Genomic DNA, 21,954 nt, shown 5'->3' on the forward strand with positions numbered 1-21,954 from the left:
AGCAGAATATGTCTTCACTCTCTGCAATTTCTGCAGAATTAGGATCTCTTTTCTAAATATATAGACTTATTTTAATATTGATATTCAAAGAATACTTCTATGGCTTAAAATTAGTGCTATATACTGATATATGCAACAAAGAACAATAGGAGCAACTGGAGTCTTTTGATGTTACAAGGGGTGGGGGTTGGGTATGGACTGGAGTAAAAGGAGAGAGGAAAAAGCAGGGTTGTGGCCCTCCAATACTACTTTATTGTAATTCAGAGTGTTTGTCACCACCAACCTTGCTGCTTGGGGTTAGTAGGAATTTAGTGCATCAACATACAGAGGGCCACAGGTTCTCTATTCTTGATAGAGTTGATATACTAAATGAATAAGGAAAGAGTGTGGAGTAATATTAACTCCTGGAGAAAAGCTGTCTGTAAATCTAACAAATAAATAAATAAAATCTGCTTGAGCATCAAGCGCCTTTATGTCAGGGATCCTAATGAGAATAGCTTCCGCTTGTTCCTAAGGCTAACCACATTGTTTTTTATCCAGTGAATAGCGATAGCTTGGTGGTCATATCAACAAGATTTAAATGTTCCTGTTCTGATGAAGAAATCCAGAGCTTGTTCCATATATTATGCCCATTCCCTTACCAGTAGAGAGATAATCTTTTTTTCTGGGAATGCATTGGAGATACTTTCCTTATACAAATGTTTTTCTAATATTCCATTACTGAATCTTGATTTGATAGAATTTTCTTTTTCCTTTTACTGAAATTGTAATTTTAGGAAACAAAGCATGTTTATGGAGTATGAATGATCAACTCTTGACTGTAAACACTAGAGAAGTAATTCATGAATTGATTACTTAGAAATTTCATGTGATAGTTTCCTGTCCCTGCACAAATAACAAGGCTACTTACATGCAGTTCTGGTGCACAACGGCCAAGCAAATCTATAAGAGCTGAATAGAAAGACATTATTGCATTGCCCATGTGGACTATCTCTTCCTCTTCCTCATCTTCTTCTAGACTAGTGAAAAGAAATCAGGTATGCATAAATATATATTGAGGTTATTTAGAAAATTTGAAAAGTATCATTTTTTAAAAGCAGTTTGGCTTCTTTAGTGTAAGAAGTTCAACTAATTTGCTACCTTCTGTTGCATACTTTTCATAAGTCTTCTAATGTTAACTCTACAGCAAATTGTTACAAATACAAAATGTTAAACTAGAATGGATTCCATTCTTAATTTAGAGCTTTCATAAAATAAATAGAACAAGTTCTAGCTGAAATTCCTGCTATACTTCCCTATAAGAGTTTGTATATTGGTAAATTTTCAGGATGGAATGAACAGAAATTTAGTAGTCTGGTATTGATACATTCTTCTAAATCTAATTAAACCTTACATGCATATACATATCTACTGAATTCTCAGTAGCCTTTAAAAGGGAGAGGGAGAGGAAGAAGGAAAATATTGTGGAAAGGGCTGGTTTACAGTCAGGATGCAGTAACACAGTGTTATGCTTTAATTTTGTTCTTATTACAAATTTACTCCAACTACCTTTGCTCTCCCAGCTGTCTCTTCCAACTAGTTGAGATGATTGTAATACATGTTTCAGATGTTATAACAGTACCTGGGTAAGATAATTTGTGTGGAGAGAATGTGCTCTAATTGATTTTCATCTTAATATAGCTTTTCTCTTGGCAACTTTTCTTAAAACAACAACAGCTGCCTGCTTTTAGAATTTTGTTAAACTAGTTTAATCATATTGAGTTAGATTGCAAAGAAAATCTTATTCAGCAAGAGAAAGTGGAAAATGTCAACTTTCTCCCTCTCCAAATAACCAAAATGAGGAAGACCCTAGCATAGCAGAAACAGAGTGGTTTAACTCCTATTGCGATGGATTGATACAATTACTGCAACAATGGATGCAAACGTTGGAAACGTCGGGCATATGGCACAAGACCGAACAGCATTTTGTTCCGTTATACAGAGGGTCTCCATGAGTCTTATAGACACTTAGTTGCTCTATTTGTCTCATACAGGAGATAAAAATTCTACATTAAGTGACTGGAATGCTATTGAACTGTGGTTTGACATTTGAATTCAAATGTTACTTTTGTACTATTTTCAATCATTCTCATGTAGCAGGCAACTAACTAAATAATATTGTATTATATTGTATTATTGTATTAATAACTTAAAATGTATATGGACTATGATATACAGTACAGTATAATGCTTTACATTACTTTCTGTGTTTTGAAGAATCTTTACATTTTGTCAGCAAATAATTGGAGATATGCTATGAAGAAATATCTCTTATAGATATTAACGAACTATAACTAAAATGATCTTGCAGAATTATCCCTGCAGTTGTACTGGGTCAACATTTATCTCAATAATGTCATTCAGTTATATAAGGGAAATGAGAAGTGGATGAAAACACCGGAGAAATGTTTTCTGGATTCATCTCAGGATTGCCAGAATACACCAGGTTTTTAGATTCAGAATTACAAAAATGATTAGTAGAAAGACATATCTTGAGCATGAAAGATGCCAAGTTCAACTCCTGCTACAGCTGGCAAACATTCCTGTTTGAAATTCTATAGAACAACTATCACTGATAAGACACTTCTGGCATTTCTAGTTAAGATTATTCTTTATCACAATATGTTGTCCTACTGTTTACATTCACTTACAATTTTCTCTTAGAACCCTGAGAAGTAAGATCTAGAGCCGGGTTCTCAGAAATTTTAATTGCTTCTTGCATAGCAGCTAGCAGACCATTCCCTCCTTCTCCTCTGAGAGCTGGGCCAAAACATTCTGGCCGGCGAATAAGAAGCTTGACAAGGACACAGGCATTTTCTTCAACACTTTCACCTAGAAATCCCCCGAAATACAGAACAGTCACCTGAACAAAATATAAACCTAAACACAAAAAACCTATGTGAAATGACATCTTAGTAATCTTTGAGGTGCAATCAAAATTTAGCCCATAAAGCTTAATTATTAAGCTCTGTGATCTTTGCATATATTTGTTCCAGGTATTTTATTCTGGGGTGGAGAGGAGAAAGAACTTGGATTTTCCAAGAAGGAACTGAGTGGGAAAGATACTGAAAACCATGGAATGAGAAATTTTTGATTCTAAGAATCTGGAAATCAGGTCCAAATGAAATGAAAGCAGTATCAAGCATCAGGTAGGCCACTGAGAAAAGAAAGTCAATTCTGGTCCATACAGTTTAAAGTTAACACAGAGAGGACCTTGTGCTGGAATAGAATGGATGGTGGCAGCATACTAATAGATTTATCCTGGGGGTGTGGAGGGTACAGGAGATTGGGGGTGACCAATTCAGCAATCTCCTCAGAGGAGTCAGAGGCCCTGTCCATGTGCTTGCAGACAGACTCCACCATTACAGTCTATTGACCACTGTAATAAGTTTACACCCATCTAAGCTTTATATAATTACTATCTGCACTTAAATCCTCCCTGACTTAATTTACTAAATATTGTACTTCTGTGTCCTGTATATATTTATATGCATGTATTTAATGAAATAGGTTCTAATTCATAACAGTATATGCCATATTAAACAGATTATTCTCTAGGGTAACAAACGTTTTTAGTATACATTTTCAAGCTTTTCTATACAACTGGAATGGTTATACGCTATTAAAACAGTTTCAGCTATCATTCTGCTGTGCAGGGATAACAACTCAGAAACTTAAGTCTCAGCAGAATAATCGTAACTCATGTCAATTCAATATTTATGCTTAAGTGCCTTGGGTGTTTAAATTAAATTTAAATAGAAAGCTGTAATATAAATCAAATAAATGAATTACCATTAACAAAGACAGCAAATCTTAAGAATGAGAGATACCGTTCGCCCTCTATTGGATTCCAACCAATGTCAGGGTATCCTGCTGCTAAAAGCATTTGGCAGCTCTGAAGACCACAGCCTGCTAGGTAGGTTACAACCTGTCCGATAACAAACATGAATAACATCTTAATCTTGGCTCTAAGGAATCAAAATCAAAGTAAGCTGATACAACATGTGTGGTATTATGTAAGTAGGGTGAGATGCATGAGTGCACATGCATTTCAAGCTTCCAAAAATGTAAAGAATAGAAGGAATTAATTTCATTGGAGGTAATCATTTTAACCTAGATAGAAGAAAGGAGGTTGCTCTCAGAAGAAACCGATTTTCACAAATTTGCTAACAGACATAAAAATGGTTACGGCCATGAAAAAGAAAAAGGAGTTCATAACAAGAACTGAGAGAAATACAGGTAGAGGGGAAGGATTGAATCCAAACAAAGCTTTTCTTCTCCCCCAAAGAAGTGACTGGCACTGACCGACCTATGGATGAACCAAGGGTTCAGTCAAGGACACTCATAGGCGCAGGAGTCCCTGACCAAATGCTTGAGAGCATCACCAGGTCAAACCTAACCCCTTTGTTGCCTGGGCTGAACCAATCCAGTGAGCTGCCTACCACCTGCTCTCAGGGCCTATGTCGAGTCTTTATAATTCAAGATAAATCAGGAAAAGATACATTTTTGCAATGAAGAGACCATACTGGGGTGGCAATAAAAATAAATAATATACCTAGTAAAAACAGCCCCATTAGGTAAGAGGACAAGCTGCTATATATAAACAGCCAGCAAAACTCACTTCCTCATGTCCGAACGCCGATGTGTTACCTATTCTGCAAGAAGACAATCAAGATCAGAGAACACCAAGAACATAGCAAGCTATGACAAAAATGAAAAGTGGTACAAGATATTGAATAATTACTTTTTCTAGGTCTGGCTCCTCCAGTGCAAGTGCAAGCTCATTATTGTCCATTACAGAAGCAGCTGCTACATCTAGTGGAGTGGACCCTCTCATAGAAGGAGAAGCTGGAGAAAAAGACAAGATTATGAATTAAAATATCAGGTATGTAGTTACATGCCTTATGCAGCAGAGGGCAGCAGTTACTTTGCAGTTAGATAAAGTTCAACCATTCATGATTTTTCTTCATAGTTTATGGAGAGAATCCATTAATTGTTGTTGTTGCTGTTTTTGGTTTGCTTTCAGTCAGCATTTTGTGGTTTAGTCAATGGAGAGAATTCATCAACTTTCACTTTTCTGGTTTGTTCTTAATTATTAATTGTATTAGTCAAAACAAATACTTTGCATACTTAGATACAAAATATCAGTGGCAAAATACTGTGAATGTTGTGCGCTCATCAAAATGGCATGATACTCCTGAGATCAAGTAGAAGCAGCACTTGATACTTTTCCAGCCCATACATGATTGATGTGTGTGTCACCATACATGTCATATAAAGGCGATATAAAGGTTTGCTGGAAACTAATAGCAAACAGCAAACACTCGCTTATGCAGTGTTAAGAAATAACCATTACTTTCTGAAACACACATGTACTTTTTCTGGGACAGACAAAATAAACACGGAACATCAAGAAATAATAGAGTCCAGGGCTATTATGGTTCACAGATCATGGCTACAGTTCTGGAATAATGTCCAAACAGGTCAGGTCAAGCATAAACTTCAATTGAGTTCTATGAGTCTTCCTTTCAGATAAGTAGATATACGCTTACAGCCTAAATGTATTAGGAAATGATTACTGATCTGACTGGAATAATATTTCAGTAAAACCAGAGTACCAGTGTAACATCCCAAATGTTGACCAGATCTCAACACACCTGAGATGCCTTATCTTTTATATGTCAGGATTTAGGCTTGAAAAGCCAATTTTCCCACTCCGTGGATGTGCTGGGGTCCATCTCACTGAATGTGGACACAATAGCATTATGCTGTATGTCAGTGTTTCTCAATCTCAGCAATTTTAAAGTTTAACCTCCCAGAATTCTGGGAGTTGAAGTCCACACAACTTAAAATTTCTGAGGTTGAGAAACACTGCTCTGTCTTTCACAATATGATTTTTTAAAAAGCTCTTCAAGTTTATAATTCAGTTCTTTAACCTACAGTACTATTTAAGAACCAGTTACATAAATAAGAACAGTATCAATATGCATAATAAGTTATATTAGGATTTAAAGTAGCAGGTTGCAAACTAAGCTGGTGATATGTCAAATTAAGTCAAATGACTATTAAAATTAAATAGCATACCAAGTCCAACACTGCTATTTTCAAGTAAGTAGCTTAAATGCTCAAACATGGCTTTTTGGTTTTGGCGACTGATCCGGCAAAAATAGCAAAGAAACCGACAACAACTTGCTACCATTTTAGGAAAAGCAATCTGTGGAAGAAAAACACTGTCAAACAATGCATACATTTTCTATTCAAATACTCAAAGCTTTCTCCTCTGATGTTTGCACTAATTACTTTAATATGAAGTATGAGAAAAGAAATTCAGGAACTATGGACTGAAGATCATTGTAACTTGCTGTAATTTGAGACAATAGGAGATCTTCTCCCTCCTATTGATTGGTAATTATATAAGTTTATTGGGCCTATATCATTGGAGTAGATTGGTCAAATATTAGGTAAAAGTAAAGGTTTCCCTTGACATTAAGTCCAATCATGTCCAAATCTAGGGGGCGGTGCTCATTTCCATTTCAAAGCCAAAGAGCTGGCGTTTGTCCATAGACACTTCTGTGCTCATGTGGCCTGCATGACTAAATGGAACGCCGTTACCAGTACCTATTAATCTACTCACATTTGCATGTTTTCGAACTGCTAGGTTGACAGGAGCTGGGACTAGCAACAAGAGCTCACCCTGTCACGCGGATTCGAACTGCCGATCTTCTGATCGGCAAGCTCAACAGCTCAGCGGTTTAACCCACAGCGCCACTGTGTCCCATTGGTCAAATATTAAGTCACGTTAAAACCTCAGTGCATTTCTCTAAATATTACAATATTGTAGTTTAAATTTTCTGTTTCATGAATTTTATACTACTGAGCACTATAAATAGATCATTTAGACATCTCCAGGCTATAATGTTTAAATAATTTCCCTCCTTAGCCATAATCCCTGCTGGGTGCTCATTTTTTTGACTCCCTTATTCCCATTTATTTATTTATTTATTTACTTATTTATTCATTCATTATTCCAATTTCTATCACTGCCCATCTCACCCTGAAAAGGGGGACTCTGGGAGGTTTACAATAAAATTAACCATTTAAAAGCATCAACGTATAAAATTACAAAGTATGCAACCAAGATACTAAAATAATAAATATAAATATAAAATCCAAGTGGGGGAGATTACATTCGGTAGGGAGGACTCTACGACACCAGCCACCCCCAGGAACAGCTATTGCCCATCTCAGGCGAGGCGGCAGAACCAGGTTTCCAAATCCTTCCAGAAGGCCAGGAGCAAAGGGACCCACCTCACCTCTGGGGACAGAATGTTCCAAAGGCCTTGACTCTTAAGCATGCCCAAAATGTATATAAAAGCTTTGACTGGCTAAAGTCATGGTGGGTGGTAGAGGCCAATATTTAAATTAAGATTACAACTTGGAATGTAAAAGGAATGAATAGTAAAAATATGGGAACAAATAAAATGAATGAATATGAATACATATACATATACATATACATATACATATAATGCATCTGTGAAATTAAGAGAAAAGGGAGGGATGCAATTCATCTGAATGAAGGTAGTCCAGACTAGAGCTCATGAATACATGCAAGGATGTGAAGAAATAGGTTTAATTATCATTTAAAGTGTTATTTGTATATAAGAAAATATGAATTAAAGTCACCTAGATTGTTATGAATGTGTATAGGAATGTAGGAATCCATCATTTGGTGAGAATCACATGTTATTTTCCAGTGAATAATGATAATGGAAGAACCAGATGTGTTTTAGGGAACATTATGTCACTTTCAGAATGAATGTGATCTGGGCCAGATTGAAGCATATTGCCTGCGTGGTTTCACTTTCAACAGGAGCATGCATAAGAGAAGTCAAAATCCAGTTTAAAGTTCAGAAAGCCAAGTCAGGTTTGTTAGCCAGTCCAAGGTCAGTTTCATGAGCAGGATTCCCAGGAATGACATGCCAGAGCAGGAGATCAGACAGTTGTTCCAATGGGGAAACATGGGTCAGGGCTGTGTTTTACAGGTAAAATTGAATGAACAATTGAATGTATACATAAAAGAGAAAACTAGGGCAAGTTTGTGAATTTTCAGTATGTATATTGGAAGAACGTTTACTAAATATGAGAGAATAAATGAAGAATTTTTAAGATACGCACATCCTGGGAGAAATATATTGGGTAGTTATCTATTGCAAGAAATTAACATTTGTCAAAAATGGTGAAAATGCCTGTGTATAAAGGCATGTTCATGCCTACTTTTTATATGGAAGTGAGAGCTGGATATAACATGAGAAACATAAAAGTAAGTTAAATGCAGTAGAAATGGGAAGAGATGTTAAGAAATTTAAAGCAGAAAAGGGCAACATATGTATCAGTGGACATGACTAAAGTAAGAATGCTTTGCAATTATAGGAAGATGTGGAGGAGTATAATGAACTATGTTGTTGTAAATTAGTTTTAGCTATGCTTTACTTCCTTTTTCTTATCTCATGCTTTTAATTTCTTTAGATTACTATTTCTTTTGTTGTGGTCTCATCATACGATTTACCTCACCCCAAAAAATAGGTGAAGGTTATGCATAGTAGGTATGTTTGTATGTAAAGTTATGGCAAACTTCATTGTTAAATCCTTAGATTTAAAGTCCTCACAATTAAAATATGATAGGGGAATCTTGGAACTTGTGCTGATTGCTGGCTTGATTTTTTCTAAAGGAAAATTAGAAAGATGCATTAGATTTACCATTCTTTTTTAATGTGACTGCCAAAAGTCAAAATACTGGAGCATAGGCTGGATGCCTATATCTTCATATGCTATAATATTTGTATCATTGGTATAAATAATTGCTGGAACTTTCAAAGAAGTATCTATCATGCGACCCTATTATATATTCTGGAGATGCAATTTGCTCTTCACTCTCTGTCCTAGAAAGACTGTAATGTAGTGATTAAAGTGCTGGATTTGGTCTGTAAAACCCCAGGTTCAAGCTTCTACTCAACCACAAAATCATTAGTTGACTTTGGAGAAGCCACTATCTCTCAATCCAAATATTTATGAGAAATTCACAATATTTCTATATTACCATATGTGTAATAACAGAAGTGAAAAACCAGCAATTTCTATGTAACACTAAAAACACTTGCAGCATAGAGGACATGTCTGGGTCAATACTCAAAGCCATTAGCAATTCTCTCCTGACATCTTAAAACATTTGTCACATACATTTCTGAGTAAAATGCTGCAATCATTCAAGTGTCAAATAGCAGAGCACTACAATAATCATTAAACCTCCCGAAGTATCTGCATTGAAATTACTTTAGAATTCAGCAGCTTGAATAAAGATAAATGGTACTCTATCGCAGCAAATCTTGCTGACAGCAGGCAATTATTTTATGAGGATTTTTTTCCTGCTAATTTTAACATCATATCATCTGACTGAGTCTGAGAAAAGAATTAAAATGTGAACATGTACAGGTACTGTCTTATTTTTTTTCTTAGTGAGAGAGTATCATTTTTCACCATTTTTATTATCAGTATTAAATTAAAATTGCTTCAATTTTTAACAATATGTATATAGATGCGTGGGCTACATTTATATAATTACATTGCAGGATTTGTGACATTCAGCCAACAGTACTTAAAGCTAAGTAGGTAGCTTTGCAGTGGAACAAAATGTCACACGTTAGAAGGATATAGCAGAAATCTTGTGATTTTATTTCTACTTTCAGATTCGGTGATGGGAAAGTCATATGAAATTATTTTCAAACCGTACGTTTGAAGAACAAAATGCATAATCCATCACTATCAAACTTCCTCCAATAATCACAAAAGTGTCAAGGGGCAAGTGTACTCTATAAACTAATTTCTGACAGCGGTTATACATGCAATCTACTAATGAAATAAATTTATTTTGATAATAAATTTTCTATTAATTGTATATGGACAGAATAGGAAAAATTACAAATGGATTACAGTGTATACCAGTTTTTCTCAACCTTGGGAACTTTAAGATGTGTGGACTTCAACTCCCAGAATTCTCCAGCCAGCATTCTGGGAGTTGGAGTCCACCCATCTTAAAGTTTCCAAGGTTGAGAAACACTGGCGTATACAGATAAGACAGCAAACAGCCATTCATGAGAAAGTGACATAAAAAGTACAAACTAAAACACAGAGTAATGTCAGCAATAGCTCTCACTGCAAATGGAGTAAAGCTTCTTTCTTCAGTGAAATCAACTTTCTTTCATAAGCTTCCATGTGAGTTGAAAAGACAGTTACTTTATCTTAAGAACACTGCCACTCTACTGCACACTGGATATTGTGTGTGTTTATCATCTTCCTATTGTAAATGTTTTTCTCCTATTTGTGTCAAAAATGAGCCCACAATTGTGCTGTGACCCATTTTTGATTGTAGGCTTTGGGGACGTGCTTCCTTTTGCTGTGAACTTTTTTCCAACATCACACAAATGAGATATAAAATGTAACACTTAGATGGGCCAATATAGATTGACTTTCCCAACTACCCATTGAGTGTCCAAGTGTTGGATTATGCATCCTAGGGGGAAAAAAGCAATAACCAAATCATGGGGTCTTGAATTCGAACCAGCAGTAAAGTCATGCTCTCCCCTAAATTTTGCAATGTTTTCAACCTGGGACTTAAAACAAAATAGTGTCACACAGATTCTCAATGAACAGTAAACAAAGATACAATCTAAAACAAGTTAGGTACCTGCATAAACCCACTGACTTCAGCTATACACTTGTTATGGATAGAAATTTTAGTTAATGTAATCCAAATTGAAATTGGACTGAACACCAATGAACTAACAATTATTTCAAAATGCAAATACATCAGTATTTTATTTATTTATTTATTGATTTGATTTGATTTGATTTGATTTGATTTTTACCCACCCATCTCCTCCCATCGGAGGAACTCTGGGCAGTTTACAATAAAATAATCAATTAAAACAACAAGCATAAAATATAAATACAATATATAAATATATAATTACACTTAAGATAAAAATAAAAATGAGAATAAAATCCAAGTGGCAGGAGGGTCTAATACAGTCCATATGTGGGAGGAGTGCTCTAAGGTATCAGCCATCCTCATGCGGAGCGACTCCCTTCTCTGTCCCAAGTGAGGCAGCAGAGCCAGGTCTTCAGGTTCCTCTGGAAAGTCAGGAGCAATGGGGCTAACCTCACCTCTGGGGGCAACATGTTACACAGGGTGGGCACAACTGCAGAGAAGGCCCACTTCCTGGACCCCACCAAACGAAATTCTCTTGCAGACGGGGTTCGCAACATGCCCTCTCTGAATGATCAGGTGGAACAGGCTGATGTAATGGGGGAGAGGCAGTCCCTCGGGTATCCTGGCCCCATGCCATGTAGGGCTTTAAAGGTGATAACCAACACCTTTAATTGGACCTGGAAGCAAACTGGCAACCAGTGCCTTCTAGGGGCACCAAAAACAGCCCATGCGGCTGAATTCTGGACCAGCTAAAGGTTCCAGATACTCTTCAAGGTTAGCCCCATGTACAGCACATTGCAATAGTCTATGTGGGAGATAATAAGGGCATGAGTGACTGTTCAAAGGGCCTCCCGATCCAGGAAAGGGTGTAACTGGTGCACAGCACATAGCTGTGAGAAGGCTCTCCTGGCCACAGCTGCCACCTGCTCTTTGAGCAGGAGCTGTGAGTCCAGGAGGACCCCCAGATAACACACCGGGTCTGTCTGGGGCAGTGCAACCCCAGAACCAAGGATGACAGAGTCCCGGATATGGAAGAGCCATTAACCCACAGCTACTCCATCTTACCAGGGTTCACCTGAAGACTGTTGTTCCCCATCCAGACTCCTACACCCCCCAGGCACCCGGGCAGTTACAGCATCACTTACTTCACCCAGGATGGAGATATATAACTGAGTATCATCAGCATACTGATGATACCTCATCCTGTGATGATGGATGATCTCACCCAGTGGTTTCATGTAGATGTTGAATAGGAGAAGAGAGAGAACCGAACACTGCGGCACCCCACAAAGGAGGGGCCGAGGGTTGGATCTCTTGCTCCCTATCACCACCAATTGGGACCAGCCCTGGAGGAAGGAGGTGAACCAGCGCAAAACCACGCTGCCCACCCCCAACTCCCTGAGCTGCCCCAAAAGGATACCATGGTCGATGGTATCGAAAGCCACTGAGAAGTCAAGAAGAGCCAGGATGAATGCACTGCCCCCATCCCGCTCCTGCCAGAGATCATCCGTAAGTGCAACCAATGCCATTTCTGTCGCATAACCTGGCCTGAAACCTGACTGAAAGGGGTCTAGATAATCTGTTTCCTCCAGAATCCTCTGGAGCTATGAGGGTTAGTATATTTTAGCAGGAAACTACTTCTAGAAAGGGAGATGATTTTAACCAATCATTCTGGACTGTTATTATCTGATTTTTCCTCTGAGCTTTTATTTTCAACTCTCACGATATCTTTAGCATATTAGAATTTATCTGCACTGGATTCTTACCAAAACTGCAATGCTTCAAGCACATGTACATTTTTTCACATCTTTTGTACACCTTTTAACATGTACTGTTAGAACCCTACTAATTAAAAAAAGGTTGGATGCATACCACCCAGTTGCCTCTGCAGCCTTTAGGATCACCTTGTTCAGTATCTTAGAACCTCCTTCTACTGCAGTGAAGATTTGGGGATAGGACATAGAAAATGAACCAAGAATATCAACACAAGTAACAGTGCAACAGGAAAGCAGAATCAATGAAAACTGCTCCTCCCTCCACTTTTAACTCAGCCAGGAATTATCATCTAAATTTAAGACAAGGGTGTGGCTGAGCGCCAGATTGCAGCCTTTGAAATTATATGAAAACTACATATAAAGATAGGTATTAAAATGTGATTAATATAAGAGCATGTTTCTTAAATAGTTTCAGTAGAACAATAATAAAAATAAGATATTCTAAACTTCCAACATCTTTTATATGCAAATACTGTATAGTCATTTTTTAAGGAAAGAAACTGCACAGACAATTCACAGTTCATTTCATTCAATTCATTCCACCTTAAATTCAAGCAATAGCTTTCACTTTCTTACATGTGCATAGCAATATACCTCTCACCTACCGTAAGCATAGAATACCAAAAATACTAGTGAAATTACCTGAGATTTGTCTCCTCCAAGCACATTTACCATTACTTCCATGACTGTCTCATGCATCCCCAGGACTCTCATGAGATTAGGATGCTGATAAAATACTTTGTTGTTCATTATATCTCTGAGAGAAAAATGAAAGGTAGTCATTTTGTTTATTTTACAACAGCACCATTTTTTATTTCACAATTCAAAACATATTGGAAAAGAATGAGAATATTTACATTCTAATTCTAAGATGGTAACAGAGATTGCAAGTTTAGTGTCATAAACAAGACAGCTTTTTTCTTGCCTACTTTACTGAGGCCATACTTGTTGAGGTTTTCCTACTAATAGATTAAGCTACTATTATACCTAATCATTTGGCTGGGTGAAAGGTTGCAAGTGATTGTCTCCTCTCACGTGCTTCATGCAAAATAGCCTGGGGGGAGGACCTGCCCGGACTTGTCTTCTCACTTCTTCTTTTTCTCTCACTGGAAATGTAGCTCAGCAAGGCTTGCTCCAAAAAGGGAGCTAGGTCCTTTAAATGTTTTGCTTTTGTTTTTGTTTTCTGTAAATAAATTATTTTTATAGAAATGCTTGGTGTGTGACTTTTTTGACCTCTCCTGGGCTAAAGGCTTTCCCAGCATTCTGCAACAATACTTAATAGTAAGTGACAAGCTTTGTATGGAGAAGTTCTCAAATTCAATCTAAGTCAGATTGTTAAAACAGAAAAAGAATTCAGGATTAAATCTTGAATTACATTAATTATGTGGAGGAGCTAAAACTCCTGATTTGCTGTGGTTTGGGTTTTGTGTTGTTTACTCTAAACAGGTTCCCATTATTGATCAGAATAAGGACTCTCAGAAAGGGAAGGATTAAACTACCTCTTACAACTTCATTCCTTAAATTTGCATATGTATATGACAGTTTTAGGGTTTCATAAATGAAACAGGTGAATGGTTCTGGCCTGTTGTGGAATAGTACTGATTATGTGCCTCAGGTCAGTGTTGATTCTTAGCAACAACATACAATAGGTGGGTTTTCTCCAGGACAATCTGTCCCCATCCTAATCCTTCAGGTCTTCATGGGACAACATACACTTTACTATGTATGGGACAACATAACTAATATGACAACAAGAAGGCCATTTGCCTGTTATAACATTAATGGGATATGTTATTTGATCAACAGAGGTGGTTTGAAAAAACCTTGTACCTTAGGCCCTGGAGGACCTTTGCCACAGAGAATCCTGAAGTAGGTACACCAGTGAGTATCTGAACACAAACAGTCTCATAAGAAAAATAATCAGGTTTGAGAATCGCTTAGGATATATCTTAACTAAGAATCAACAAAGCTTAATGGTCTAACTGTAATGTTGTTTTTTATTTATTTATTTTCTATCCCGCCTTTATTATTTTTATAAATAACTCAAGGCGAGGAACATACCTAATACTCCCTCTTCCTCCTATTTTTCCCCACAACAACAACCCTGTGAGGTGGGTTGGGCTGAGAGAGAGTGACTGGCCCAAGGTCACCCAGCCGGCTTTCATGCCTAAGACAGGACTAGAACTCACTGGCTCCTGGTTTCTAGCCCATTGCCTTAACCACTAGACCAAACTGGCTCTTTAAGGCATTAAAATGTTTATTTCTTACCCTAGGCCATTAATCATTAGCAATTCTTCTTCTTTTCCCATTCGAACACTAAGAAGTGAACGAATTTGTCCCAATGCTGCTAATAAGTTGATTGTGTCTTGCACAGAAGCAGCACTTATAGTATAGGATTTCCTCAGAGCTTGCAGCAGTTCACCAATGCTATCATACTGCCTTCGAAGTAAGTTAAACATAATACGAACTAATTCTGGATCTTGGATCTGATCTTCCTGGGCCCAACAAACCATAGTTTGAGATATCAGCATTTTCAGTGTAGCTGCAATGGAAGGGGAAAGGTAGAGAAAAACAGAAAATACAAACTATTCATGACAGAAAAAGCTTGTCAAAAATTTGTTGGAATTAGAGAATCTGAAATTGTAATTAGCAGTGATTACTTCAAGAGTTTAGAATTTAGAATTTTATTTTGGGAGGGAACAGCTGGTAGCCACAGCCCTGCCTCCAACCCCTATGGCAACATTACATGAAAACAGCAGTGTCCATAACAAGTCACAATTAGAGTACATTGGAATGATAGCATGTGCATTGTGGCATCATCATGCAAATGGTACAATTCTGCAATGACATCATGCATCTATTCCATGTACATAAGTTGCATCACTTTCAGGCTGACAATGTGTCACACATGTTATCATCTGCCCTCTCTTGACCTCCTGTGGATACCCATGCATGAGGGAAGGAGTAAATGACTATGCCTTTTGCAATAAAAGGAGCACAAATGTTTGGATCACTGAATTATCAGACAACATACATTCAGGAGATACTTCTACTCATGACATCTGAATGCACATCAAATAATTCCAACAGACATTCAAGCCACATACTCATACACCTCTCTGCTTCCTACTGTCTGGCTTTTGATGGCAGTAAACAAGACTCTAGCTTGCTGTCACTCCCACTGGCTGTCACTTCAGTATCATTTTATTCTTTTATTCTTTTTTTTTCTCCCCAGAAATATCACCAAATCTTGTACTATCGAATTCACAGATAAGGCTCACGTTGCCTTTATTCACTTCAAACGTACAAACATCATAATCCCTGAATTTGCTTATTTGGGGAGAAATAAATAAATTCAATTTACTTCTGAGCCAAATTAATGTTCTTCAGTTTACTTTTGAGCCAAATTAATGTAAATCATGACAGCACTGCCTATTATATATGTGTGCACACATATTAATGGGATAAATAGCACTAAGGCAACTAAAGTTTAATATTTTGACTTTTTCCAGAAGTAGTAATCATTTTTTCCCAGGCATGAAAATATGACAAATGATGGTTATTAAGAGTTCCTTGTTGGATTTTTACATGCCTGAAATGAGAAGCAAAGAGGCTCTGTGCACAGAAAGTCATAGCTAATTCATCTCAGCCCAAAGCTGAAATACAAATATACTGGCAAGCATTGCTTGAAATATGAATGACAGCAAGATTGGTGCAATTAAAGGAAGTTGGCACAATCCTTTAGTGCATCTAGGAGATCTTTTATTAAGGTGACTGAAAAATTTGCTCCATTTGCGGTGGGGAAAAGTTATACTTTTGCTAAATATGACCACCACATTAATATGTAACAACTAATATTTCAAAGCCAAGAAAGAATTTTTCAATTTTACTATTTCCACATAATAGTTCACTGCTAAACAAACTCAGTTGTTACTGATGACAGACTTTTGGAAAGGTCCTAATTTTTCCAAGATATGTGTTAACCACTGAATGTAACCAAAACCTGCAAATATTTACTTTTTATCTTCCTAACTGGACACATTATCGATCTGCCCTCTTCTGATACCAGTTCAGCTCAAGGCAACCTGAGGCTGTTTTTTTGTTTTTTGTTTTGTTTTGTTTTGTTTTGTCTTGTTTTTTTTTTTTGCTGTTGTCATTCCTGGAGAAGATAACAATTGTTGCAGGGAGGAATAAAGCTGAGGCCTCTGGAGATTGGCTGTGGGGTCGATATCCAGCTCCTGACACTGGGGTTATACTATATAATAAATGGAGACTGCCTATGGATAGCAGAAAAATATGTTTTGTTTATATTTTAATATAGTCTGATACATTTTGCATTCCCAAACCTATATGTAAACTGAAACACATTTCACTAAAACTTGTTCACTTTTTTAAACTTTGTGGAGCAGTTCACACCTCAAAAGATACACACAAAAATGTGTAGCTAGAGGGAAAAAACCACATCATTAGAAAAGGGTACACAAAATATGCATGGAAAGAATATACACAAAAATGTGTGTGGATTTGTCTGCCATTTCTTAAAAATTGTAATTAGTGCAGAAAGGAACCAAAATTAGCTTGATGGAAAAATGGATAAACTTTCCATTCCTGAATAGGTCTGGACCAAGCCCTTGGCAATAATTTTCAAATTGATCTATATGATTAGAAAGCAATTTCTACTTAGATATTTTTCAAACCATGTTCCCAAGGGAATATGCCAAATCTATTAATCTGCTATAGCATGATATATTATCAGCCATACTATGCTATGCTAATTCATATAAATAGGATGTACATGTGCACCTACTATCAATTGTTGGTCCTTCTGGAGCATATTTTGGAATATGAGTAACAGGAGGCAAAAGGAAAACCAAATTCCCATTGTGAGCAAAACTCCATGTGTGCAATGATAAATATACTTTAATGTTCCATATGTACATGGGACAGGTAACTTAGAAAAGGAAGATGTTGGTATTTATGTCTAATATAAATTAAGTTAAAAGCTGAAAATACTAAAGCACATTTACAATATTCTCCCCAAAGGCATAAATACCATGCATTTTTAATTAAGGAAGCTTTTTTCTACATCCTGTATATCCAAGGCAGGAAAGGCAGAGAGTCCATGAACTATAGGCTAAGGTTTTAAGACAAGCTGATTATATGTAGACAATATTTTGCTCAGCTTCTTTCTTCTGACAGCTTCTTACAGCTTAGCTCTTAACATAAAGTTTACTAAAATTCTGCAGTTCTACTAGGAACTGGAAGAAAGGTGGGTCATGCAATCCTCATAGCTAAAACCAAAAAAGAGGCACACAGGCAATAGCAAAATCTCCTTTTTGTCTAATTTGTGACAGCAAGATAAACTGTTGAATGGAATTTAAACCATAGTTAATTGAGCTAGCTCTCTTGATACATGAGGCTTCAGGAGTACAGCACCACCAGTATTCAAATATGTAAGTTATGAGGAAGCACACATGGCTGATTTCATAATGTGCAGTGTATATATGACCCATATTATTTTGCACTTCCCATGGGAATCATCATCTAAAGATAAAGAAAATTTTACATAATAATCTTGACTACCTTTGCCATACTGCTATCAATGAAAGCTTGAAAGAGACAGTGCTTCAACTCTCAACTCCCAGTTCAAGGAGTGCCCAGAACCATTAAACTTTATTTGCCATTTCACAAAATGAGACAAAGCATTCCAGATATCTTTTAAAAAAAATATTCTGGGACTTCCAGGCAAGGAATGGCAAGCTAACATGTCTCCAAATGAGAGGAAACAACATCACAGCCATGACCAAAGGACAGGAGTGTAGACCAGTACCATGAAATATCTTTGGACAAGGAGAGGACAGGAGGTCACCCACTTGTGCTTTGGACAGCTGCTCCTCGCAAGGAGACTGCAGGACAGCAGTTTCCCATGGGTTTGAGTGCTGGGAGATGAAGAGAAGCCATGAAGCTCTCAACCATGGCAGAGCCTTTTGAAGGACACTGGGTTCATTAACATAACTTTCTAATCACTTTCAGAAATTAACTATTTAACTATCTTAAGGCTAGTAGAGATCTTCAAAATGACAAGTTGCAAAGCCATCTGGTGAGTTTACCTTCATTCCAGAATAAAAGCAAAATTAATTGTAAGCTTAAGAAATTAAAGTATTGAAATAAACAGCAAAAAGCTAAATAAGATTTTAAACTTAAGAAAGTTATAAACGAGTTAAGGGACCAGACAAATTTGGAATATTAGGACTTTTGCTATAAGATTTTGGAAATAATTATATAAGTAAATAACACCTTTGTAGGAACTAAATGGTTTAGTCTATCTGAAGTCATAACAGAAATTTCAGACTTTATGCTTTCAGAAATTGGACACTAGAGGGGACTAAAGATTCCAGACAGAAAAGGAAAATTTACAAAAGAGGTTTGCCGAAGTCTTGAAGAAGCCTTTGAGATGGGAAAAAGAAAAGAGAGATCAAATTCTGCCACAACATCTGAATGAATTAAAGACTAAGCCTGTTAGAGGCAAAAGGAAGGAGTAGAAAGTTGGTTTGTTTGACCAAGGTTAAAACAAGACATATTTCTATAAAGCTGTGGGAACCCTTTATGGACTTTTTGCTAACACCAAGACTGAAATGATAATGATTTATGGATTTGTGTATGAATAAGGGATAGGTTAAGGAAAGAAGAGATATTTGCATGTAACCTTATAGGGGGTGAAGAATTACTAAGTTTGTTTCTACATGTGATGAAGATTGGAAGTCCCTTCTTTAAATATTTGTTTTCTCCTTTTCTTATTTCTTATTTCTTTCTCTTTCCTCTTTTTTCTCTTTTCTTTTCTTTTTGCACTTTCTATTTTCTCCTTTTTCTGAGTTTAGTTTGCACTGTCATTTACTATGGTTATTAAACTTTTCAATAAACATTATTTTAAAAATATACAAAAAATAGTCTACATTCTGTGCATGAGGAAAGATGGAATTGTACGATTCAAGTTCATGAATTGCCAGGAAGAATTTTAAGATGGAATTCCATACACACAGAGAAAGATGAGAGATTTCTTGAATGCCTTAAAGTGGCTTATTGATCATTTGCAGCCTGTTGCATATAGAAAAGGAAAATTCTTTAATGAGTACTTGTTATCCAAGCACAAGGCTGCCATAAGCCACTTAATTCATTTTTCACTTAAGCAGCATAAAGCACTCGTACATAAGTAAGTTATAAATTGATAAATTGATAAATTGATAAAAGACAATCTTTGCTCTTGGTTTACTAGACAAGTCCAACATTTTGCAAAGATGCTTCACATGGGGGTAGCCTTGGCCTTTCTCATGTGAACTGGAAGAGGAGAATTCCTCAGCCTATAACTGAGAAACCAATAAGCAACACCTGCAGAAATATATAAACCTACTGGTCTAGTAAATGCTTCATTGAAAGCTGCTTAAGCCACCTGATAGAAAGGGTTGCTTTGTGCTCAAGCTAAAACACGATTTACACCCTTGGTTATGCCTGCAAAAACTGGCAAAACAGTCGGCCCTCTACTGTGACGGGGGGGACGGGGGAAAATAAAAGCAAGAGACAGTGGACATGGGAGCTTTACAAAGCTTAAGGTCCTCTATCAGAGGACCTTCTCTTGAAGTTCCTTTTCTAGCTGTTAGAACTGCCTGGAGGAAGGATTATGAAAGAATCTTGAGGGAATAAGATCACTTGGAGTTATACAATGAGCTAAAGAAAAGTTCAGATACATCTTTTCATTCCAACCAAGTAATGATCAGCTTGGCCTCAAAACTAAATATTACAAGATACAAATTTAAGGCAGAAAGCTTGCATGTCATAGCAGATCATATCTTTAAAAGGAACTACAAAAAGACTCCTGCAAAAAGTTTTGTAGACCTGTCTTTAATTGCTTTTTCAGCAGGAAGTTTTGAAAGCTTATTATACAAAGCTCTAGCAGTACTAGGACAGCAGCTCAAAGGAAAGATGCAGTGCCTATCATCTGTTTTATCCTTGTCCTGAATTTAATGATTAAGTTGCTGTTAGAATACCAGTTTTTGCAGACAGATATGGACAATTAGAGAAGGAGGTAGGCAGTGAGGTGGAAAGGCAGGCACTTTAAACTAACCTGTGATATCTTCAGAGGTAAACTATTTTTATTAGACTATTTTATTCTTTTAAGCCTGAGAGATATGGCTAGGACAGTGTTTCTCAACCTTAGCAAGTTTAAGATGTTTGGACTCCAACTCCCAGAATTCCCTAGCCAGCTTGCTGGCTGGGGAATTTGGGGAGTTGAAGTCCACCCATCTTAAAGTTGCTGAGGTTGAGAAACACTGGTTTAGACATTCTTAAAAAAAAGATGAAGATATTTTGAATATGCTATTCCTTTTCTTTATCAAAACCTTCTCTATCTAAAATGGGACAGTTTTAATTAAGACCCTACAACTGAAGGCTATCTATCTCATGGAATGGGATCAGAGAAGGACATGTGGTCCACACAGAAGAGTGCTCACAGCTGCTCTTTTGAATGGTCTGTTCACAACAGCAGTGGTTATATTCTTAAAGGAAACCTATGTGAGATTATAATATGTTTCGATGGCAAGAAAAAAAAAATCTTTTCTTTTGTTATGGAAAAAGTTGTACACGGGGTTATCTTTTCTTTTCCTGTTGTCAGAAATGGGGTCAGGAAACTTTATTATTCCTCATCTGCAAATTAACTCACACAGCGACACAATTTAAAACATCCATAGTAAAATCTAAAATTTGACAAAAACATCATAAATAACAACCATAAAATCATACCCATCAACTACATCCCATCTCCAATAAAATCTTTCTTTCATAAGTAAATTGACACAGTATCTCTATACTGCCTGTCAGCCCATGATTTGATCAACCTGAACTCTGATTCTAATCACAATTTAGGAATCTCATGTGCTCTGATTTTTAGGTACCATGATTAAAAAGGAAGCATGATATATTTGACCCATGGCATTGTCCTCAACTGGGTAGCTGATTGATTCCTTAATTAAGATTCCAGATAGACTGGACTCTAGATCTCTCTTCCCTGTGAAATAGATAACTTCATGTGCATGGGACACTGAAAAGGAGTAGCTTATCTAAAGCTCTCTCTTAAATTAAGAAGTACTATTATGAATACAAACTTAAATTCTTACTAGGATATTTTTCTTCTTCTTCTGTTGGCTCTCTCTTTTCATTTTTTTGTGTTCCTTTTATTTTATATATCAATGAACGTAGTTTTCCAGCCCATGAAATATTATTTTCCTCTTCTTCTTCTTCATCTAATGGAATACCTAGTGGGTAGTAATAATAACAATAATTAATTAAAGAACCATCCTTAGGCATCTCATGCAGTAATTA

General features: G+C 36.7%; 1 protein-coding gene across 1 annotated transcript in view; it reads right to left on the reverse strand.

Annotated features, from left to right (window-relative positions):
- RYR3 (ryanodine receptor 3) overlaps window positions 1–21,954 on the reverse strand; it is a 346,984-nt gene that overhangs the window by 147,936 nt on the left and 177,094 nt on the right. Inside the window, exons 40-47 of the mRNA XM_063289977.1 lie at window positions 21,750–21,887; window positions 14,851–15,124; window positions 13,225–13,339; window positions 6,124–6,253; window positions 4,784–4,887; window positions 3,832–3,967; window positions 2,691–2,871; window positions 911–1,019 (exon numbers count right to left, since the gene is read on the reverse strand). Of these exons, the coding sequence (XP_063146047.1) occupies window positions 911–1,019; window positions 2,691–2,871; window positions 3,832–3,967; window positions 4,784–4,887; window positions 6,124–6,253; window positions 13,225–13,339; window positions 14,851–15,124; window positions 21,750–21,887 (1,187 nt within the window). The remainder of the gene's footprint in view (window positions 1–910; window positions 1,020–2,690; window positions 2,872–3,831; window positions 3,968–4,783; window positions 4,888–6,123; window positions 6,254–13,224; window positions 13,340–14,850; window positions 15,125–21,749; window positions 21,888–21,954) is intronic.

This window comes from Candoia aspera, chromosome 1 (genome assembly GCF_035149785.1).
Source record: "Candoia aspera isolate rCanAsp1 chromosome 1, rCanAsp1.hap2, whole genome shotgun sequence".
NCBI lineage: Eukaryota > Metazoa > Chordata > Lepidosauria > Squamata > Boidae > Candoia > Candoia aspera.